The following is a 21,006-nucleotide window of genomic DNA, read 5'->3' on the forward strand; positions in this document are numbered from 1 at the left end:
AGGGTGTCTGAAATCCAGGTTCACTAAGCCTGGTTTCTGCCTGTCACTGGGCCGCCCCAGGTAAGAGCAGTTTAGGCAAATGCCTGACAGAGAAAACGCCTCGACCCCTCCTATGGAACGGGCAGGCTTCCTCCAGAGGGCTATTGCCAAGTGTCCGCTGGGGACAAAGGAGAGTCTTGCTCTATTTCTCGCACTCTCCAGTGATTTCTGAGCAGCAGGATCAGGGGTTTTACCCTTCCAAAAAATGGTTTTCTACATTTTCTGCAGTGAACATATATACATTCCTTATAAGAATACAGGAACATATCTTCCCTTCATAACCAGAAAAAGTTGATGAAAAGGTTTGAATTCTATAGGATATTTTAAAAGGTACACATTTTGAGCTGTGGGTTGTCATGTAGGGTCTAGCTGGCATTGAGTGAAGGGTCAGCTATGGGAAGTAGCTGACTTCATCTCGGGAGATACCCCTACTCCTCACAGGCACTCTGTGGACCCAAGCTTGGCCCCCCCGGACAAGTATGTCGTGGCCTGAGCAGGAGCTAGGTCAGCTGAGACAGCCGCATCACCGAGAAGATGGGGAGAGGGAAAAACCCAAGTCCCACTAAAGAGATTCCCCTGATGGGTGGGGGTGAGCTCCACCGCCCCCCGGGGAATGCTGCAGCTCCACCAATGGCTGGGTTCATCGGGCGACCTCTCGGTGTGTGCCTGGAGGCAAGGAACACTGTGCCGACAGTCTTGTTCAAATGGTGGAAGCTCAGCAACATCTTCCAGAGCCTCAAAGGATGAAGAGATTCCTCGCAACAGGGCAGAAGACCTCCATTTTGGAAGTCTAGCATCCTACAGGGCTAAATAGCAAGGTAGAAGACAGCTGACCGGTGTGAGGAGGGGACTGCTGGCATGTGGATGGGGGTTCGGGAAGCGGTAGTTGGAGGTGGTCAGCTTCCCTCCTGGCCTTGGCCTCTGGGCTCCTGCTTGCTCACTCACCCCGAGATGCCTCCAGCCACTCTTGCTTGACACTGTATCGGACCTGAGCTTTCGGGTGGCTCTCAGGAAGGTGGCAGGCAATGACTGCTGTGTTCCCCTCATCTACTTCAATCACATGCTGCACATCCAACTTGAAATCCTGGAGATCTGTGGAGAGAAGAAAAGGTGCCAATTGGGCATTGATGGAGGACAGAAACAAAGTGACATTTCCGGGTGGGTTGATGCCTTGGTGTCTTCAGTCACAAGAAACAGCTGCAGAAGCCTCACCTGCTGGGGGATTTCTGGGGGTGGTCTAAGTCCTTCCTCCAGCTTTCTGTTTTAAGAGTTTGAGGATGGAATGTGTGGCCTTTATCACTACATGGGAGTTTAACTTGGTATATATAAGCTGGAGGGTGGGGACATACGTACAGGATTCCATCAGGAGGTGCCTGCGATATCTCACCTCTTCCGATCTCTCACCAGCCTCTTCTGTTACAATGAGACATGGGGGCAAGTTGGCCAAGCCCACTGGCCCTACTGAACCTGGCTGGAGATGGGTTATGATCAAGGCATAAGTGCCCTGGCACAGCTCAGCGAATGGAGACTGAAGGGAATGATGAAAGAGAATTGTGATTTCTTTTTTTCCAGTTCAGTCATGTTCCCTGGCTTTTCTTTGTCATCCACAATAAAAGCGACAGGCCCAAGATTCTGCTTAGTTACCAACCATGGTTATAACAGGAAGGCTGATGGTACCCACGAGCTATACTCCATGTCATGGCTGATCCTTCCTCGGGGCTAGGGGTGGGGGATCTGTGGACGCTCTAAGGGCTTTCTAAGGCAAAGAGGGATCTCCCCAGTATAGCTGACGGCAGTGGAATGTGGGAGAGCTGAGGGTCCTGATGCCAGGCTGCAGTGTCTGCAGCATGGTGGCTGTCTCTTCTGACTTGGCTTGGTGGGAAGACTGGAATCTAAACTGGGAGAGGATGGAGATCCATCTGGAAGAAGAGCAGGATGTTTCCCAAACAATCTAACAGTTCACACAACAAAACTCTCTTTGTATGAGCCAAATCACTGAAGTTGCTGAACAAAACGGGATACTTGTGCCATAAGCCACGTGCCAAATTTATTTTATCAGGACTGCAGCTGAATGGAAGAGAAGACATAAGAAAGATGAGACTATTTACCCAAACACTCCTTCGTAGAGCTACTTAGCCCTGGAGGCACCCTCTCTGCTGTCTACACCAAATTCTGTGAGCTCCTGAGAGCGGACACCCGCAGAGCTTTTACCGCAACTCCACTGCAAGACTCCACTTGCCTGTGTTGTTTTCCCTGGAGACCCAGAGAAGGCAAGAAGGTGACGGGAGCAGGTGGAAGTCAGGTTTCTCACAGAAAAGGCAGTTAGTTACCAAAAACAAACTACTGTCACTACAGGAGAGCACAGTGATCAAGGCACGTAGTGAGGTCAGAAGGTTTCCCACCTGATGGAACTTGCCAGAAGCTCTTAGACAAGCTGTGCCAGGACAGGAAAGCCCTTTCGTTTCTATGAAAGGATCACTGTCCCTCTGATTATAACACTAGGACTTTTCAGGGGCAGGGGCCAAGTCTAAACCTATGCAGGGCCTGATCTCATTAGATGCTCAGTAAATCTGAATGACCAAATGAGGGACTATCTCAGAAACTGGGACCCTCAAATCAGGTACCAGATACCCATTTATGTTGCCTATGAACTCAAATTTCCTAGTTGTGTTTCACCTATACTACAAGCTCAAGGACAAAGTCCTAGCACAACAAATTTTCTATAAATCTTCTCTCTACTTATGGGCCAAACTTTTATCAAAGTATGGCTATTTTTAAAATAGAATGTTTCTTAAGAGGTCACTTCCGCAGTCACAGAAAAGATGTGACATAAGTCTCATGAATGTGGAGTAGGAAATACATTCTGTTCACAAGCGGGTGACAAAAGCAAAGGCAGACTGCCTGATTGATTTCTACTGCCCCCTTTTACTTTCTGGGGTAAGTAAACGCCTCAAGTGAGGCGCATGGGTCAAGGGGAGCTCTCACTCAAGGATTCCTTCCTTTGGGTGGGTGTAGAGCCTTTGGGGCTGTTAAAGAATTTTCTCATCATTATTTAATTTTGCATATGTGATATCTGACTCCGGCTAAATTGGAAATTCCTAAGGGGCAGCCTATTAATTTTGCACTCCACGCCCCAGCCCTAAGCCCCACTGCACAGTATGCAGGATACAGCAAATTCCCTACAAATCCTCGTTAAATGAATGAACAATTTGAAAGGTTGAGCCCCAGGCCCGCTTCATGGGACTGCCATCTGCATAGCTGAATGTGGCTCTGAGCCTGGAAGGGGCCAGCACTTGGCTCAATGCTCTGCCATCACCGTCTTCAAATTCTTAACGTTTGCACAAAAGACCCCACATTTTCATTTTGCATTAGACCCCCAAAATTATGTAGCCCAGTCCTGGCTGAGCTTCTCAGCCAAAACAGCGGATGTGTTTTTTTCTCGGAGAGGAAGGAGATACGGACTACGGGAAGGGGTGGATGGCCTGGGCGCAGTGTGTTCTGGCTAAATATTACTAACTGCTTTTCAAAAGCAATGCACTTAAACAATGCAAAAGCCTTAATCCTCCTGGGCACAGTGCGTGCTGTACCTGCCAAGTCAGGAGGATCTCCACAAAGAGAGCTGTGAGCGACTGTCAGCTCAGGGGCATCTGGAAAATTCTGTCATCAAAAAGTAAATCTAAAACTACTCCACCAAGAGATTGAGTTTTTTTCCTCCTCCTCTTCCTCCTCCTCCTCCTCTTCTTTATTTCACTCCAAGGAAATTTGCCTCAAGCAAGAATATACTTAAACAGATCATTTTACAAGAAAGGAGTTTGGCACCAGAATGCCATCTCCATGTTAATGGCCCAGGCTCTTGCCCTTGTAACTGAGAGTATATCCAGGCACAGCTCACGCCCTCCTCCATGCACCCACCTCACTGACCCAATACTAGAAAACATACGCACCCCCACCCCCTCCCTCAGTCCCTCTTGGCTCCTTCTGCACCCTGTGACAATTGCTAAGTCGGAGACAGAAGGCTGTGCGGTGGGGAAGGCGCAAAGCTGGGCACCGGTCAGCCATGTGGCCAGACAGCCCCTCTGTTCCGATGCCAACATGTGCACAACAGCTCATGTGGGCAGGACTGAGGACACCCCAGCTGGGCATCCAGCTCCCCACAAGGGCCTACTGGCAGACCAGTCTTCCTGGCTTCAAAAGAAATAAGGAGTAGTTAGGTCCTTGGCCCTGTCCCCTCCTTGTTCCTCCCAAGCTTAAGCCTTAGCTGCTGCTTCACTAGACAAACACATCCAATTTGGCTGCTGGAGTAAAGTTGAGTTTCACTAAGGGATCAAAGGCAGAGTAACAAAGTGATGATGGATGTGAAAATCAGAGCACCCTTCTCTAGTGTTTTTAGGCAGGAAGGAGACTGGGGGTAGGGCGGGGGTGGTGTGGAGACATCATGATCAGTAATGGCCTAAGCAGCCACCAGATGAGGCAGATGCAGAGATCTGGTTGGCTGCAAGTGAAGGAAACCAGTCTGTTCCCAGGCTCCTTTGTCTGCAAAGCCGGTTTCCTGGCCAGTCCCCGGGGCTGCTCAGGGCACCTCACTGGGACTGGGGGGGGGGGGCAGGCCCTTGAGTTTCAAATGGGGTTAACAGGCCTCACTGCAGAATGATGGATCGGGTTTCACGGGGAAATGGTTTGACAGGACACCTGCCCTTGCCTGTTGACTGGTGTGTTTGAGAAATCCATTAGAGGAATGTTTTTGCAGCTTTAATCCTCTTACCTTCCCCCAGACCCCTCTTGTGCATCCTCTTTGTGTATTCTTTCGGCTATTTTATTAACTTGTCTGCACTAATCAAATGCCAATAAACCCAACTCTTGTTCCTCAGCTCTCAACAGAAGCCCTGGTCTTTAGGGCCATCTCTGGATTTATAGAATTTCCTTCTCAAAGGATTTTGTGCTTTCTAAGAAAGCCCAAAATAGTTTAGGCTCCATACAGAACCCTGCCTAGTTCCCTCTTTTCTAAGCCCTCAGTTTCTTAATGGAAGATATCAGGCACTTACCTTCTGAGCTAAGGGAAAATGGGGAGGAAAACAAGAACTTTTAGAAACCTATCTATCTACAAATAGACAGGTTTTATGTTAAGTCCATTTGAACTTCTTATCACCTTCTAGCTTGGATCCTTCCCTTGGCTCAGCAGAACTATGAATTAAATTACAATATTTGGGTTATGTTCATGAATTCCCATGACACAAAATTGTCAAATCTTAATTGTAGGCTCATCCTCCCAATTTTTATAGTTTACACATCCAGTTAGAGGGTGCATTGCATCACAGCAGAATGCCTCTGGTGTAATCCGTAAGGATTTTCAAGGCATTTCCTCATCTGGGCCTCCTCTCCCTGAGATCTCTCTTAGGCTGCAAGTCACAGTTAAGAAGTCAGGCAAGACGGCGCCTTTGTCTGGAAGTCACAGGGGGTCACCGACATCCCCATCTCCGTGAACTCTGCAGAATATTTATTTAAAAAAGTCATCTTCTACCCATCCAGGCATTCTTATGTAGAGTCAGTCCTGTCCTTTCCCCCTGCATAGGGACAAGCATGTACTTGACTGCTCAGGTTTGGACGGGACCCACCAGATTGTGGGGGTGTCATATTGGGCTCGCTTGGCAATGCTGCCAGGACAGCTTAGTAGCCTCTTGGCCAGTGGCAAGTTTCCGGGCTGATGATTCTGCTGCCTAACTCTTGTGGCCTCCAGGCCTCAACTGGCCCTGCGGTGGCTTGTTGTGCCTATGGCTGATGTTACAAAGCATAGAAAGATTTTGCCCTAATATCGCACCCCTCATGCTGACCCGGTGGCCTTTCTCTGCATCTCGATTGGTTTTTGAAAGATGGCAAAGTTTCAAAGGAAGTAAAACGAAGAGCTTTCTCCGGCAGAACCCGTGGCTCACCTCTCTGCAGGATGGACTTGGGGGTAGAGTTTGAGAAGGTGCAGGGTCCTAGGTGTCGCCTTCCTATGTGGGCTCTGGCAGTGCAGGGGCGCTGCCATGCCCCATACTGCTTCACCGATGGGCAGAGAATCACAACACTACTCTCACCCTCCAACTCACCTGAGGACCCATGCCTTGGCATGGCCCCAAGATGAGCCCTCTGAAATCAAGCGCTCTGCAGGTGGGAAACCATGGCAACCAACTACAGAAACAGAGGAAGCCTGGAGCAGAACTGGGCTTCCATTAGGCCAGAAAGCCTGGCGCCCGGAAAGGATGGGGTTTACTGCAGGATGGGCGAGCGTCTCAGAAGCCACGCGTTCTGGGTAATGACTAAACCTTTTGCCAGCACGTAGCCCTGTCACACAGACCGCTGAAGCCAAACCCAACTATAGCCCACAAGGCTGGGCAAAATCAGCCTACTCGATAGTAGGCATTTGATACACACCATGCCCTCCAGGCATCACTGATTTATTCATTCAGCCAGGAGCTACAGAATTGTCTAGTAAGCCCGGCACTGCAGAAGATATCATGAAGACAAAAATGCAGTTCCTAACCTCAGAGACCTGTACTTTGATAGATGAGGCAGGTCAAAACAACACGCAAAGCAGGATACGATAGCTTGCAAGAGTCGGGTCGGCAGGCTTAGTCCCTACCACCTCCAAGAGCATCCCAACCTAGGTCAGGTGGCCTTGAGCTCCCGAGCAACTTAAAAGGGCAAAGGGAATTGACAGAGGGAGTACTCGTCCTCCCTCCGTAGGCCGCGAGAGTGGATGAATAGATTTCCTTTCATTAGGATTTTTTTCTGCCTGTCCAATTGCACAAATAATTTTGGCTGCAAACCTCTCTCCTGAGAGCCATGGAAACATGACATGAAATTTCTCAAACACACTCTCTGATGAAAGCAAGGCATATGCTCTCTCTTATTTAAATAAAAACAGTCTCCACGGGTGTCTAAAAAGGCCTTGGCAGATGCCAAACACACTAGTTGTTCAATCTTGTGTTTCTTTCTTTCCCCTTGAGTTGAAGTGGGGTTTGCACTCAGATTTGACCAGTGGGAGAAAGCTGAGGGCAGAGAAGAGATGAAAGAGCCACGAGAATGAGGGCAGAGGATCAAAATCAAGACTGGAGGTGGGCAGGAGAGGAGAGAGGATATAAAGGGAGGAGTGGGACAGAGAGAAGGGAAAATAAAAAGGACCTAGTTGGCAATGTCATTAAAACGATGTGCAATAAACTGGCCTAATGTTTCAGGAATTTCTTGGCTCGAGTCATTAAAAATCTTCTTTAGAAAAGAAATAAGAAAATGCGAGACGTGATTAATCCTTGAAGACAAGGCAAGGATGGGAGCCACGTCTCCACCGAGTCTGGCAGCCAGATGCACGGAGATGTCTGTAGACCATCTCATTTATCTGACTTCAGTTCTGCACTGAGGTAGGGCTGGTTAGCAGAACTTGGGAGTTTCTTTTGGACCAAATGAAGGAATGAAATGGTTTGAAAAAACACACTTAAGAGAAAGAGAAGGAAAAAAAAAAGATTTAGTTGCCAGTAACCCACATCATACATATTTCTCTGATCAACGAAATATAAACTATAAACTTAGCAATGGGAAAATTAATGTGAATCCTGGTGGTCTGGATCATGAGAGCCAGAACTGGATCCTGACAGAGCGTCTGGCAGGCTGGCAGCCTGCACAGGAAGAGGGAGGGGAGAGAAAACGGGAGGCCAAGGCACTGGGGAAGAATGGAGATGAGCACTTCAGCATGGTCCTCACAGAACTCTGGGTCGGAGAGGCAGGGGTGCTGCCCTAAGGCCACTGGGGCCCACAGTGGTGCTACTTTTTCTGCCTACACACCTGGAAATTACATATTCCTACAAGCAGTGGTGGCTACTTGATGCCAACCACCCACTACCTTGGATAGTGTCCCATGAAGTGTCTCACAGGACGTGGAGCCACATTCACTGGTATCTCCCTTCAAAGTTTCCAGAGGTTCCTCCAAACATCTCCATTCCTTGTAAACAGACCTTTAGACTTCTGACATCCATCAATTTTTCTGAGCCCTCCCTGAATCTACTTGTGTCTTCAACCTGTTTATACCCAGAGTTCTTGCTTCATTTTTTTTTTTTAAGCCTTTTAATATGTCAGGATTTGGTGAAGAAATCTTTGTTCACCTTTTGCATGCCCTTCTTGGCCTTCTGAACTTCAAACATATATTATCTAGGAGTCTTCCTCTTTCTAGACATTCCCTAGAGGCCTACTCTGTGCCAGGCCCTGTGGTCACAGAGATAAATGACAAAGTCTCTGCCCTCCAGGCAAATGAGAGGGCTACAGGAGTAAAGACAGGATGGTAAGAAAGCTGGGAAGAGGAGACCCCACTCCATACTTGGGAAGTTGAGGGTGTCAAGAAAAGATCCCTAGAGAAGATATTCGCATCTGAAAAACTGAGAAGGAATTTGTTAACCCAAGGGAGACGGCAATGCTCTGGGAAAGGGAGTAGAGAGGACGGTGTTGCAGGTAGATGGGGCACCATTCCCAAAATAAGGGGAAAGTGCAAGATGAGATGAGGAAATGGCAGAGTCTGGTGGGTCCAGAGGGGAGGCCGAGAGACAGGCTTATGGGCCATGCCACAGCCCGAGTCCTATTCCGTAATTCCTGGAGTCTTCACAGGTTGTTAAGTAAAGGAACACAGTCATTCAACATTAAACATGATTCTCCCTCACCCCCTAAAACGCTGGTTTTGCCTCAGCTAGATTTTTTTCCCCTTTGCCTACATTTTTTTTTCCTCACTATTCAGTGATAGTCCTTTATCTTAGATGGGAACACTGACCCACCTGCAGGGGTTGTACTGTTCTCAGGGTTATTACCAGATTCCAGGAAGGGTTGAAAGTCTAAAAAAAAGGGCCAAAGTAGAAATTCCTAAATTTTTCCACACTCAAAAAAGGGGGAGCCAAGGGATTCATCTGCTGTCTTGATTTTTTATTTTTTTTTAAATCATCTTGCATCATGTTCCTTAGAGGGCTCCAGGGATTTCAAGTGAGCTAATCAATGCTTCCCTCGCCTTCCTGTACAAAAGGCTTCTCAAAGTCTGTTCTGGCTCATTGCATTTATAGGTAGTACCTGCTCAACAAACTGGAGGTCCTCCCCTTCTCTCTTAGATTAGAAGGTGGACCTAAGATTTTACTTAAGCATGTGGCTGTATGTGCAAAGAACAGGCTGAGGAGGGGGAAAGGTAGGAGTTCTAGGCGTGCCCTCGGTAGAAGACGCACCGTGGACTTGATATCTTCTTTTGGTAAATTCTGACCATTGCTAAATAGAGAATTGGAACTATTTGGGATAGACAGTTACTGCCATGATGCACTGGGCTGAGCTCACATCACACGTTTGTCTCAGTACTTATACCAGGCCTGATGGGATTAGTGTTGCCAATGTCATTTAGAGATTTCTTTAGAATAGCAGAAAATTCTTGTGATATTTAGAATATCGGATACCGCCTATATCCAGTACAAAACAGAAAAGGTTAATAGGACTTCGGTTTAATACTGTAAGGTATTCCTTAGTTATTTCCTATTTAGACATTCAAGCTGCTTAGCTCCTTTTGGGTTGAAGATGTCAATTAATTTTCTTGTCCAACTGGCAAAGCAAAACAAACCTTATAGTATAAAGCAGCTGAATTTCACCCTTAGGCTCATTCTCCCTTTCCAACGGTGTATTCCCCACCATAGAGCTGCCTCAGTCTCTCCCACTCAGCCTGCCAGTACCGCCAGCCCAGCTTTCAGCGGCAGACTCCCTCCCCCTCCTGGACCAGCTCAGGAGGCCACCTGTGTTTCCTTTCCCTCCCCAGCTCTTCTTCCTGCCACCGCCCCTTCACTGCAAAGCAAAGGGCTTGCACAGGATTCCCCAAGATGCCTAAGCTAACAACAAATGTTTTTCCAACTTGGAGCGAATGGTTCCTTCTTGTTTTGTCAAGGACTCACCAGCTGGCTGAAGCAGACTGGTGGAGAGGAATGGCATTGGAGAAAATGCTCTGAAGTTTCCTTTCTTAATCACAAAACATACATTCCCAAAGGGAAAAGAGAAATGGGAGGAGTTACGGGGGAATCAGATGGGGTAGCAAGAGAGAGACAATCACTTAGTAGCTACTTTCAGGATTTGACTGAACTCCCCACAGAATTACCTCACTCTGGAAATTAAAGTCGCTATGGAAGTGTCTGCACCATCCCAGAAAATACACTGGGCTTAAATCCAAGTACACGATGCTAAGAGTTAAATTCAGTTGTAGGTCTGAGAAAGGTAGGAGAGAACTCAAAAAATGAGAAAGGTTGTCCCACACACATTCTTTAAGGCTCAACTCCCAAGTCTTCCTCAATTCCCTGAAATTGAGATGAATCACGGTTAGCCTGAGCTCCCAGTAAAATCTGTTTATATCTCTGTCAGGGAACTCATGGGTTTGACTTGCTTTGTGGCTACCATGTTACTGCAGTCAATCTTCTCCATTAGGTTAAGAGCTCCTCAAAGGCAAGGGTTAGGTCTTACGGTACTCTGCTGGAATTCTGAACACTCCCCAATTCTCAGGACACCAATCTCCAAAACACCCACACACTAAACTCAGTGCTGGAGAATGAGTGCTGTTCCCCAGTGGGACTTCCTCACCTCCAGACTGCTGGCTTGCCCTGTGAATTTTGGACTTAACAGCCTCCACGATCATGTGAAGCAATTCTGTAAAATAAATCTATTTTTCCTTTTATTTCCTTCTCCATATATCTAGGCAGGCATGCCTCATTTTATTGCACGTTGTGGGTACTGGGGTTTTTGTTTGTTTTTTTACAACTTGAAGTTTTTTGGCAAGCCTACATAGAGCAAGTCTACCAGTGCCATTTTCCAATAGCATTTGCTCATTTTCTGTGTCACATTTTATTAATTCTCACAATATTTCAAATCCTGTCATTATTATGTTTGTTATGGTGATCTGTGATCAGTGATTACAACTCACTGAAAGCTCAGTTGATGACTAGTGTTTTTAACAATGAAGTATTTTTAAATTAAGGTATGTACTTTTTAAAGTCATAATGCTACTGCACACTTAATGGACTACAGTATAGTATAAATATAACTTTTATAAGCACCAGGAGACCAAAAACTTCATTTGACTCACTTTCTTGTGAGTAGTCTGGAACGAAACTCGCATTATCTCCAAAGTATGCCTGTATGTGTAACTGGTTCAGCTTCTCTGGAGAGCCTGACCAAACCAGGGATAAAGGAAGCTAGAGGTATTCTATTTATTGTTTTTTTTTTTTTTTAATATTTGAGGGGGGAAGGGGCAGAGAGAGAGAGGGAGAAGGAGAGTGAGAATCCCAAGCAGACTCTATGCTGTCAGCACAGAGCCCAATGAGGGGCTCAAACTTGCGAACCATGAGATCACAACCTGAGTCGAAATCAAGAATCGGACACAACCGAAAAGAGCCACCTGGGCGCCCCTAGAAATACTGTAATAAAGACATGTCCACAGTGGTCCTTTATGGCCTATTCCAGTTCAGGGTCCGAGCCTAGAAGACCTTAAGGAAGTGTCTGATGGGAATCAGAGTTGGGGGAAGCTGAACAAAAGGAAACACAGCTTTCTGTTTGTAGAATCACGGTCCCGAGGGCCAGGGTCAGCCCAGCCTGCCAGCACAAACCAGTGAGTACCTGGTTAGAAGAACAAGCAGTGGTGAGCCAGCAGAAGCAGAAATGGAGTAGCTCTGTGGGCTACGGGGACAGCACGCAGTGCAGGGACACCATGGCTATTCTCCAAGGCAGCTAGGAGGTAGGAATCTGGGTTGGAGAGTGTGTGTATACAAAGAGCTGAGAAATTCACAGGAGGTGGGGTAGTTAGTTCTCTCTTCCCAACAAGCTAGCCCTTTGTCTTGGGTCTGGGAGGAGTGAAGGCTTTGCCACTCCCTGGACTTGGTCTTCTGAACACTGTTCCCAGAATGGAGCTAGGCAGCACATGGCTGGCCACAGGCCCCAGAGCCTCCTGCAGGAGGGCACTCCACAAAAGTTCACCAACCTAAGGGGCGAATGAGGAAAGCCCAGAATTTATAAAATGTTTCAACATATTACTAGCATATCATCCAATCCTTAAAAAAAAAAAAAAAAAACCCAAAAAACAAAAAACAAGAAAACTCAGGAGATGGATGCTGTAACTATCACTGTGCTCACTTCATAGTTGTGGTAATCTAAGTGATTTAGTGACTTGCCCAAAGTCACACCGACTTCTAGGGGCAGAGTTAAAACTTAAACCCAGGGTTTTTTTTTTTTTAACTTTCTTCTCCTCCCCCACCCGCCATATTAGTTTGTCTCTTCATTTGATTCACGGGTTAAATTATGGTGACAAAGGGCCCTGTCACCTTCTGAGCATTCCTCAGAGCCAGTCATAGAGACAGCTGCCTAAGGGGAGCTCCTTCCTTTCCTGTCAGCAGACTCACCTTCTAAGATCTGAGGGCAGAGAGAGGATAATTCAGGTACATGCCTGGGTCTTAGTGCTTAAAGGCCTTATAGAGGGGTTACAGATCCGGTCTCAATTAAACCACCATCAGCTTAAGACTCCACATTAGCTTGAGGACTCAAGTTTCCAGCTATAGGATTACTACCCAGTGACCACCTGTTGTATTTCCCACAATGAAGGGGACCTAGGGGTGATAGGATAATTGGCAGAATTAAAGGATAAAAAAATGGGAGAAAGTTAAAAATGAAGAATTATGTAGGAGTTTAGTTGAATTATTAGAGGTAAGGGATAGAAAAGAGCTTTCACACTGTATGCCAGCTCTGATGAATTGTGACTCCTTGCCAGGCTGTGTTGAGAACAATTCTAAGGCTGAATCAGAGTACAGAAAAAAGGAATACGGTGTTCCCTGGCAAGGTCTGCTGTTGGTTCAGGTGCAGAGTGGGAACACTTGAGCCACGTAGTGTGGCTGACCTCCTGGCGTAAAGCTTATAAAAAAGGAGAAAGGAAGAAAGGAGATCAAAGTGAAAAGTATTTCAAAATTCAAGAATTAGACAAGGTGGTCTGAGGTGAAGCATCAGCAGCAAGAGCGAAGTCTACCGCAAAGTCTAGGTTCAACAGGAAAACAAGTTCTGTGCAGAGGAGTGGGATGGACACCGCCACATGGAATGAAGACGGTATTTACCCGAGTGGGTTCCATTTTACCTGAAGACCAGAAGCCTCAGGTCAACAGCCAGGGGTGAAGTCCAAGAGTACCCCCAGCCTCCAGCATCTAAGTAAAAGAGATGTGTACCAGGAAAAGGTCTGCCTGGGGGCCTCCTCCCCACCCCTGAATCCTCAAGCCAGCTCCCAGCCCCCACTACGGAGAGGTCTGAGTGACCTAGGAGTTCACTAAGACAGGGGAGGCGGCATCTTGCTAGGTAGGCCGAACAGCAAGTGCTTTGTCTCAGGATGGACATCTGAATGCATGCAAAAGAGGCCAGAGGAAAAGGAAGCCTTAAGTGGCCAGTGTGGGCGGGTGTGTGTGCGTGTGCAGGGGCACGCCACTGCCTGGCCTTCCCTCTAAATGCAGACCAGGCCTCGGTAATCCCTTCGCCGCTCGGCCGCCCTCCATCAGCCAACCAGCAAAACACAGCCCCCATTCTGCTCAGGAATGTGCTTTCGGAAACTTAATCTAACTGCCGGGTCTGGGCCAAATCCCCCATGGCACGAACCCAAAGACAGCACCCCGTTCTGCCGCCGCTCCCGCCTTCCCGCTGCCTCCTCCAAGCCCAGGAGGCTGCAGTTCCACCCCACTGACTCCCTGTTCTCCGGGATGCGGCCCCTCGAAGCCCGCTCTCTCCGTCTCCAGCGCTTCTCGGGCCCTCTGGTCAGCCCCAAACATGTCACTTCTGATTCATGTCTCAATGATGAGCCAACAGCTCTTGGCTTTCAAGCAAGACTCTCTGGGCTTCTGCACAAGCCTCCTCTTCTCTCACTGTGCCTTCTGGGTTGCAACCAAACCCTCCCCTTTGTCCTCACTGCCAACCGCAGATCCCTTCGAGCACCACAGAAAGAAGTGGCCAGGAATTTTTTAGAAATAAAGGCTAAAAATGGTCTCTCCTCACACAGATACACCTTGAAGCAGAAGGAGGGCTCCACCATAAATCTTCAACTCTCCAACTATCCCTTCCTCCATATAAAAGGTTCAGGCTGGCTCCTAATTAGGCCGAATGAATGGTTATGGAGTTTCCTGAGTCTCCACAGACACGTGCTGACCATTTGCAGATGAGCAATCCTTGTAGATGAGCAGGATTATCCTTTAAAGGCACGAACACTGCTAAAAGGCACATCTTACTTGTAACAAGAAACCAGTGGAAGCGACCTAATTGCACACCAATAGAAAAAGTGCTCAGTACATATGACAGAGTCCCTCAGGGGATGTTCTAGGGCCATCAGTAACTATGAACCTGCTCTGATGGTTCGAGGTGGGGGGGAAGGTTAAATAGTGAAGGGCATGGACAAACCTTCTAGAGTGATGGCCACACAGTTGTATACATATGAAAAATGCATCAGGCTGTTTACTTATTAGTGCACTGTGTGTACTTTACTGGATGCATTTTATACTCAATACAAAAGAACAAGTAAATATGGTCATACGGCCAACGGAAAAATGCTAATCACACAATGTCAAGGGGGAGAGAATAAGGATAGAAACTGTATATTCACTAGTATCATTAAAATAGTGTGAAGGTACGGGCATGCCATTATGCTAATTGAGTAAGTCAGAGACAAATACCCCATGATTTCACTCACAGGTAGCATCTAAAAAATAAACAAAACAAAACCCAGACTCATGGATACAGAGAAGAGAGTGCTGGTTGCCAGAGTGGGGGAGGTTTGGGGTCGGAGGGGGTGGGGATGGAAAAATGGGTGAAGGAGATCAAGAGGTACAAGCTTCCAGGTTATAAAATAGGCCATGGAGATAATAATGTATAGCACAGGGAATGCAATCAGTAACAGTGACATTGTATGGTGACAGATGGTAACGAGACTCATTGCGGTGATCATTTCACAATGTACACAAACGTTAAATCACTATGCTATACACGTGAAACTAATATTGTATGTCAATTATATACTTCAGTAAAAAAGCAAGTATTGGTATGGATAAAGACTGGAAGTGCACACTCCAAAATGGGAATGGTAATGGTTGTGTGATGACGGTGGGGTGAGGGGAAATGGTATCTCCTATGAATTCTGTACTTTCTGTAATGCAGTTTCCATTACAATTTAAAAACATGAAAGAGGATATGATAGAAGAAGTGTAGCTCTGACCTCAGCCCTTCTTATAGGATGAGATAACCCTTCCCTGTCCGCTACCCTCCTCACCTACATCAGCCAGCACCTTCCTTGCACCCCACAAGCACAGTGAGGGTCTGCCTCTCTCCCGGAGCATGCAGAGTATGCTACCCTGCTTCCCAGGGACCTAGAGCTCACATTCAATGGGTGCTCCTTCTGCCACCACAGCAAATGGCTCTCACTGTGTGGGGAGGCTCTAAGATGCAGTCAGGCTCCTCCCAGTCCCCTGGGGAGACAGATGAGGAACCCTCCCGGCCTTCTCCTTTCTCGGAGAAAAGGGTGGGGCTGCCTGACGCTTTCCAAAAGAACATGAATATTGCCTGCGGGGTGTCTCTGTTCTGTTCTCTCTTGGAGTGAAGTCCCTCCAGGGACCTGGGAACCAGGGCAGGGTCTTTTATCCCCTGCTTTTCTGCTTCACCATCTCCTCCCACTTTCCTCCCAGGCCTCTTGCCTCACATACCCCAGGGACCCCAACCAAACTTTAAGGAGCGAAGCATTTCCCAAGTTTGCTGCTTTGGCATGACCCCTAACATACTCAGGAGGATGACAATGATGGTGACATGGAAGTCCAAAGCAAGGCTGTCAGGGGTAAGGGGACACTGCTAGGTCATGAGCAAACAAGCTCTGGACATCTCAACATTCTAATACAAATACCACTAAAGTCTCAACAAGGCTCCGTATTCCCCATACTTCAGGCTCCAGGAAAGAAGAGGTCATTCTTAATATATCCTGGCTACAGACTCCACATTAAGAACGGATGTTGGGGCTGCCCTGCAGCCTTCTGAAGTTTATTTCGTCAGATAAGTCTGGTCTCTCATATGTATACAATGGGTAGAAAACCAGGTAATGTGTGCTTTGCACCTGGGTACCATAATATTCCCAAGTGGTAATTACATATTAAGAGGAGTATAAAGCCTTCTCCCGGCATCCCCCTTGGACCAAACCATCCCCAATCTCATCCTCTTTTCTGTTCGTTTTACTCTTTGTCACACAGTTTCCTTTTTGTTGTGCTCTACTATTTGTATCCCAGGCATGTGGACCATGTCTGCCCTTGAAACAGGAGGCCTGGTGTGGGACGGGCAGCTCTGCTCAGACCCACACATGGCCGTGTAAGTGCTCTGACAGTAACCGCCATGAGGATGGAGTGTGGGGGATGAAGGGACGGGGGCAGCTGGCACAAGCGCCCCCAGGTAACCACGTAGAAAGGCACGGCCACATAGTGTAGCCCATTTCTGGGGCCCACACAAACAGTTCAACCATGCTGAGTTCCCCTCTTTCTAGACACCCTCTGCAGACAGTGTCCCTACTCAGAGAAAACAGTGTCCCCAGGGCACAGTGGTCCCCCACCATCGGGGACTGCTCGGCAGCTACCACTCTCTGGTTTGAAATGTCAAATTGTAAGCCCTCCTTTTATATGAAGACAAATGACATGGGGTGTGAAGGGCCTGGGGGAGAGAGTGAGAACGGGAGAGAGTTAGAAAGAGGGCACCGTGGCAGAAGAACAAAGGAACAGCACTCACTGGCTAGTGTCACAGTGGCTGGAACGCTGGCCACGGCTCCTGCAGGCATGCGGGCCACACACTGGTACCGTCCCACCGTGTGGTTGTTGAGGGCAGTGACGACCAGCGTCCCGCGGGTGATGAGGATGCCCAGAGCATCATCCGAGCCATTCAGCTCCTTCCCGTTCAGGCGCCAGGTGGCATTCATCCACGGGGGCTCCACCACGCAGCCCAGGATCACAGTTCCTCCCAGCTTCTGGACGGTGGAAGAGGGCTGGACAGTGACCTGGGGGACCTGGTCTGGAGGAAGAACGGGGACGTAGAAGTGAACGGACAACCTTCACGATACCAATAACATGACCTTTTTAGAAGCACAGCCCCCAGGCAGCCTTTCAGAACTGAGCAACCCAGAGGGGTTGGTCTTTCTCTGAAGAACTCTACTGTCCTTGGTCCGTTCTCCAACCTGTGCTCGTTCTCAAAGGCAGACTGGAGTGGCAGCATGATGTAGAGGCAAGAGCTTAGGCTCTGGGGTTGGACGGACCCGGGCCCCCATCCCAGCGCCACTGCTTCTGAGCCAGGTCACTTTTGCCTTTTTGTGTCTCCATTTCTTGCCTACAAAACGGGGCTAGTAATACTCGCTTCACAGGGTTGTCCTGAAGCTCACAACTAATGCACGTGAACTGCCTGCCATAACCTCATGTAAGTCCTCAATAAAAGGCAGTTGTTAGTATTCATTCTCCTCTGGTATATATTCGAAATGATGATGATACTAAAATATAACTGATACGGTCTTGCCAAGATGATTTGTCATCTTGTATTCCTGAGTGTGCCCCTGGAGGCCAGTGGGAATGAAGTGTTCTTCAAAATCCAGGAAAAGGCAGGCCTTTTTAAAAGGTTACTACTGAATGTGTAGTATTTCTACTTGACACGAGGGGCAAATGTTCTTTTAGACGGGCAGGCTGAGAAAGGGAAGGAAAGCACTCACTCAAGTCAGCGAAGCAGCCAGCTGTGGCTAAGAGGAGGCAAGCGAGGGTGACCGCAGGCCTTTTTTCTCTCCGGGTCGTCATCATCCCTTGCAGCACGGTGTCACAAAGGGTCCAAGCCAACGTCCCATAAGCCACCGGAGTCACTCAGATGGCTGCTACAATCCCCTGCACCACTCTGTCGTGAGAAAGAGAGAAATGGCTGTGGTGAGTGACGATGCTTGGGATGCCACTGTGATAGCCACAGCACCTGACTTTGTGCCCTTGCCCCCTGCCTCCATCACACGTGCTGGCAACATTCAGAATGTTGACCTGACTGGCTGCTGGAAGACCAAGGAACACGGTCATGTCACTTCTCATCTAAAAGAAGCTTCTTTTTAGACCCCTTGAGCTAGAAGGGGATTTTATTGTGGTACAACAGCTAAAGCCTTGCCCAGCATACCAGCAGCAACAAGGGCAGGGGAGCCCAGGACTAGAGGGGCTGGGCTCCGCAGCCACGTTCAGGGCTCCAGGCAGTGAGCGCCTCACACACATGCTGGAAAGGATGACGTGATCTTTACCATTTGCTTGCAGAAAGCCAGATGTCCACGGCCACACGGCATGCCATGCCGCTGGTACGAGACCTGTAGACAATACTGTCATGCATGCCAAACCCCTCCTGTAGGCGATGTTACTAGTGAATCCTGAAGTCTCAGAGATTCCAGGAAGATCTCCTGTTTTGATTCACCCCTGGCTCCTCACCTATTTTCCTATCAACTCTCTCGATTCCTGGGATCAGCCTACCCTCCTCAGCTTGTGTGTAACCTCTACCCTCCAAACACAAACACAGACAGAAGTCACACATCACCAAGGCCCCTCGCCTTGCCCCTGGGTGCTAGAATCCTAGTGTTTTCCATCTCTACAAAATTTGTACTCTTGACCATTGTCCGTGATGCATCCCCATCCCCGGAACAACGTTACTTTGAGGCTCTACACTACACTGTACCTCCAGCTACTGGATGGCACATCTCCGCTCTCAGCCGCCCTCTTACTGCCTGCCTGGAGCTTTGACTCTGCATCTTCCACAGCAGTAATTCCTCATGCCTCCTTCCTTAAGCTACGGTCCTTAAAAGATTCACCAAAGTCATATGCAGGCAAGTGTACATTGTAACACATACCTCTGTCACGGCTTAAATCAAGATTTGCGTCTATTGTCGTGGTACTTACAGAACTGTCGTACTTACAGAACATTAGGCCAACAAGGCCAACATCCTTATTAGGTAGGGAGGCATTAGAACGAACTTCAGATAACATCAAAGGTAACATGTCAGTGATCTAGGCAGTGGATGCATCTTCCTGAACCATGCACATGCGCCAATACAAATGGTAGATTTCCAGGAGGGTGACCTATATTCAAACTGTCCACTCTCTTGGACCCATTTACCTAACCAGGGACCCCATCAAAGGCCTATAGTCACCACTGAAAAGTGAAGGGAAGTAGCTAAGCTGCCCAACGGAGAGAAATATTGTGCTTACCAGTCTCCAGAATTCTGGGCACCTATATAGTCTGCTGTAAGAGCCCGTCTTCAGCCCTCCAACCCCATCACTCCCAACAGGCAGATGGAAAGCTGGCCTTCAAGACTCTTGCTCTGTGCCAGGAAGTGCTTGGGATTTGCCTCAACTTTTCCCTTCTCTAGGCTCCTTTGGTTTTTTTTTACCTGGCTAAGTTAAGAGGGTCACATTTGCTCTGTCCAACAAGCACCCCTCCAAACCAGATCTGGGCCCTAGCCCCACACTCACGTTCAGAATGTTTTCCAAGGCAGAGTCCTTTTCCCTGGATTCTTAATCCCTCCCTTTGCTTCATGTCTTGGACAACAAAGGACCCCCAAGACTCCTCCACTGCCCTGGAAAGGACAAGGGGGCCTTTTCTGGAGGTTTGAAAGAAAATTTTTGAGGAAGCTTTTCACGTTTTCCCTGTCAAGTTACAATAATCTCCTCATGGTGTAGAGAGAACTTTCACTCTTTCTCAGACAACCCAATAAGTCATGTTATCAGCAAAGTGCAATTAGGGAAAAAGCGGCAAAGGGGGAGCGTGGCTGGGGCGGCAGCAATGTGGGAGGGAGTCTTGCTAAGCTCTTTGCACAAGTCTTCTTTCAATCTTCATACAAACTCTACAAGGTGGGGATTGTTATCCTCCATTTTACAGGTGAGGCAGCTGAGCTCCAGAAGCTCAGTAACTTGCCCAAGGTCCCAGAACCAGAGACTGGGGATGAAACCCAGGCTGGGCTCTTTTCAAAGCTCTGTACTTTTAACCCACAAGAGGAGCCTTTTCACATTTTTTCTATCTGTGCTCTGCACCTGGTGGGTGCTTAGCAGACAGAGTTGGAGAAGGTGTGCTGTAGAATGGGGAGGGATTTTAACAGTGATTTCTAGAGGAAATTTACATTAATAGATTCATAAACTAGTACCAAAACGCAAGCTTTTGGTGTCCTCTGAATTTTCCAGCTACTTGTTTTAATTCTCTACTTTTCCCCAATGAAGTAACATTTATCTAGAACACTGCATGAATTACCAATTAGAGGACTGTAGGGAACTTGATCTTGACGTGTTCCAGCTTCCTCAACTCCTTAAGAAGATTGTTCACACCTGTTCCATCTCTGCCCCAAGAAAGGAAGGAGGGGAAAGAAAGGAAGGAGGGGAAAGAAAGGAAGGAGGAGGCAAGGACGAAGAATATGAATACAAAGCAATAAAGGGCAAAGAGAAGACAAGCAGACAAAGAGGACAGGGGGGCTGTTTCTTATCTGAGCACAGGGAGGGGGTGCTCCAGAGGTGTTTGGGTTGTAAAGTCGACAAAGGTTTTAGTGAGGAAATTCAGCCCAGACCCCCTCCTGCTTAATGAGGACCAGCCAAACAATTACTGTTACTTCTGTGCCCTTGGTAATTTACAGGATTCAAAATGGAAACAGACCCCACTTTTGCAGCCGGCCACCATCCTGCTTTCATAAGCAACCAGGAGCAAAGAATGGATTTGGGGAGCAGGAGAGAGTGAGAGGAAGCAGGTATCTAAAGAGGGAGAAAGGAGTTAGTTAGCTCATTAATCCCCACTACGGAGTTGTAAGCAGATACCACTTAATGACCCCAAAGCAGGTCACACGGAGCCTCATTCACAAAAAGCAGAACTCTGACAAAAATAGGGAAGCAGGGGATCACTACAGCTGTGATGCAT

At 47.9% G+C, this 21,006-nt stretch overlaps 1 protein-coding gene across 1 annotated transcript in view; it reads right to left on the reverse strand.

Annotated features, from left to right (window-relative positions):
- The window catches only part of BOC (BOC cell adhesion associated, oncogene regulated), a 35,943-nt gene extending 17,496 nt beyond the window's left edge, over positions 1–18,447 (reverse strand). Inside the window, exons 1-4 of the mRNA XM_047100440.1 lie at positions 18,369–18,447; positions 17,804–17,947; positions 16,840–17,118; positions 985–1,131 (exon numbers count right to left, since the gene is read on the reverse strand). Coding sequence (XP_046956396.1) covers positions 985–1,131; positions 16,840–17,118; positions 17,804–17,947; positions 18,369–18,447 — 649 coding nt within the window. The remainder of the gene's footprint in view (positions 1–984; positions 1,132–16,839; positions 17,119–17,803; positions 17,948–18,368) is intronic.
- Positions 18,448–21,006: the final 2,559 nt, after the last annotated feature.

This window comes from Lynx rufus, unplaced genomic scaffold, assembly GCF_022079265.1.
Source record: "Lynx rufus isolate CCGP_SWC_20201006 ecotype Redwood Valley unplaced genomic scaffold, mLynRuf1.p SCAF_5, whole genome shotgun sequence".
Lineage (NCBI taxonomy): Eukaryota > Metazoa > Chordata > Mammalia > Carnivora > Felidae > Lynx > Lynx rufus.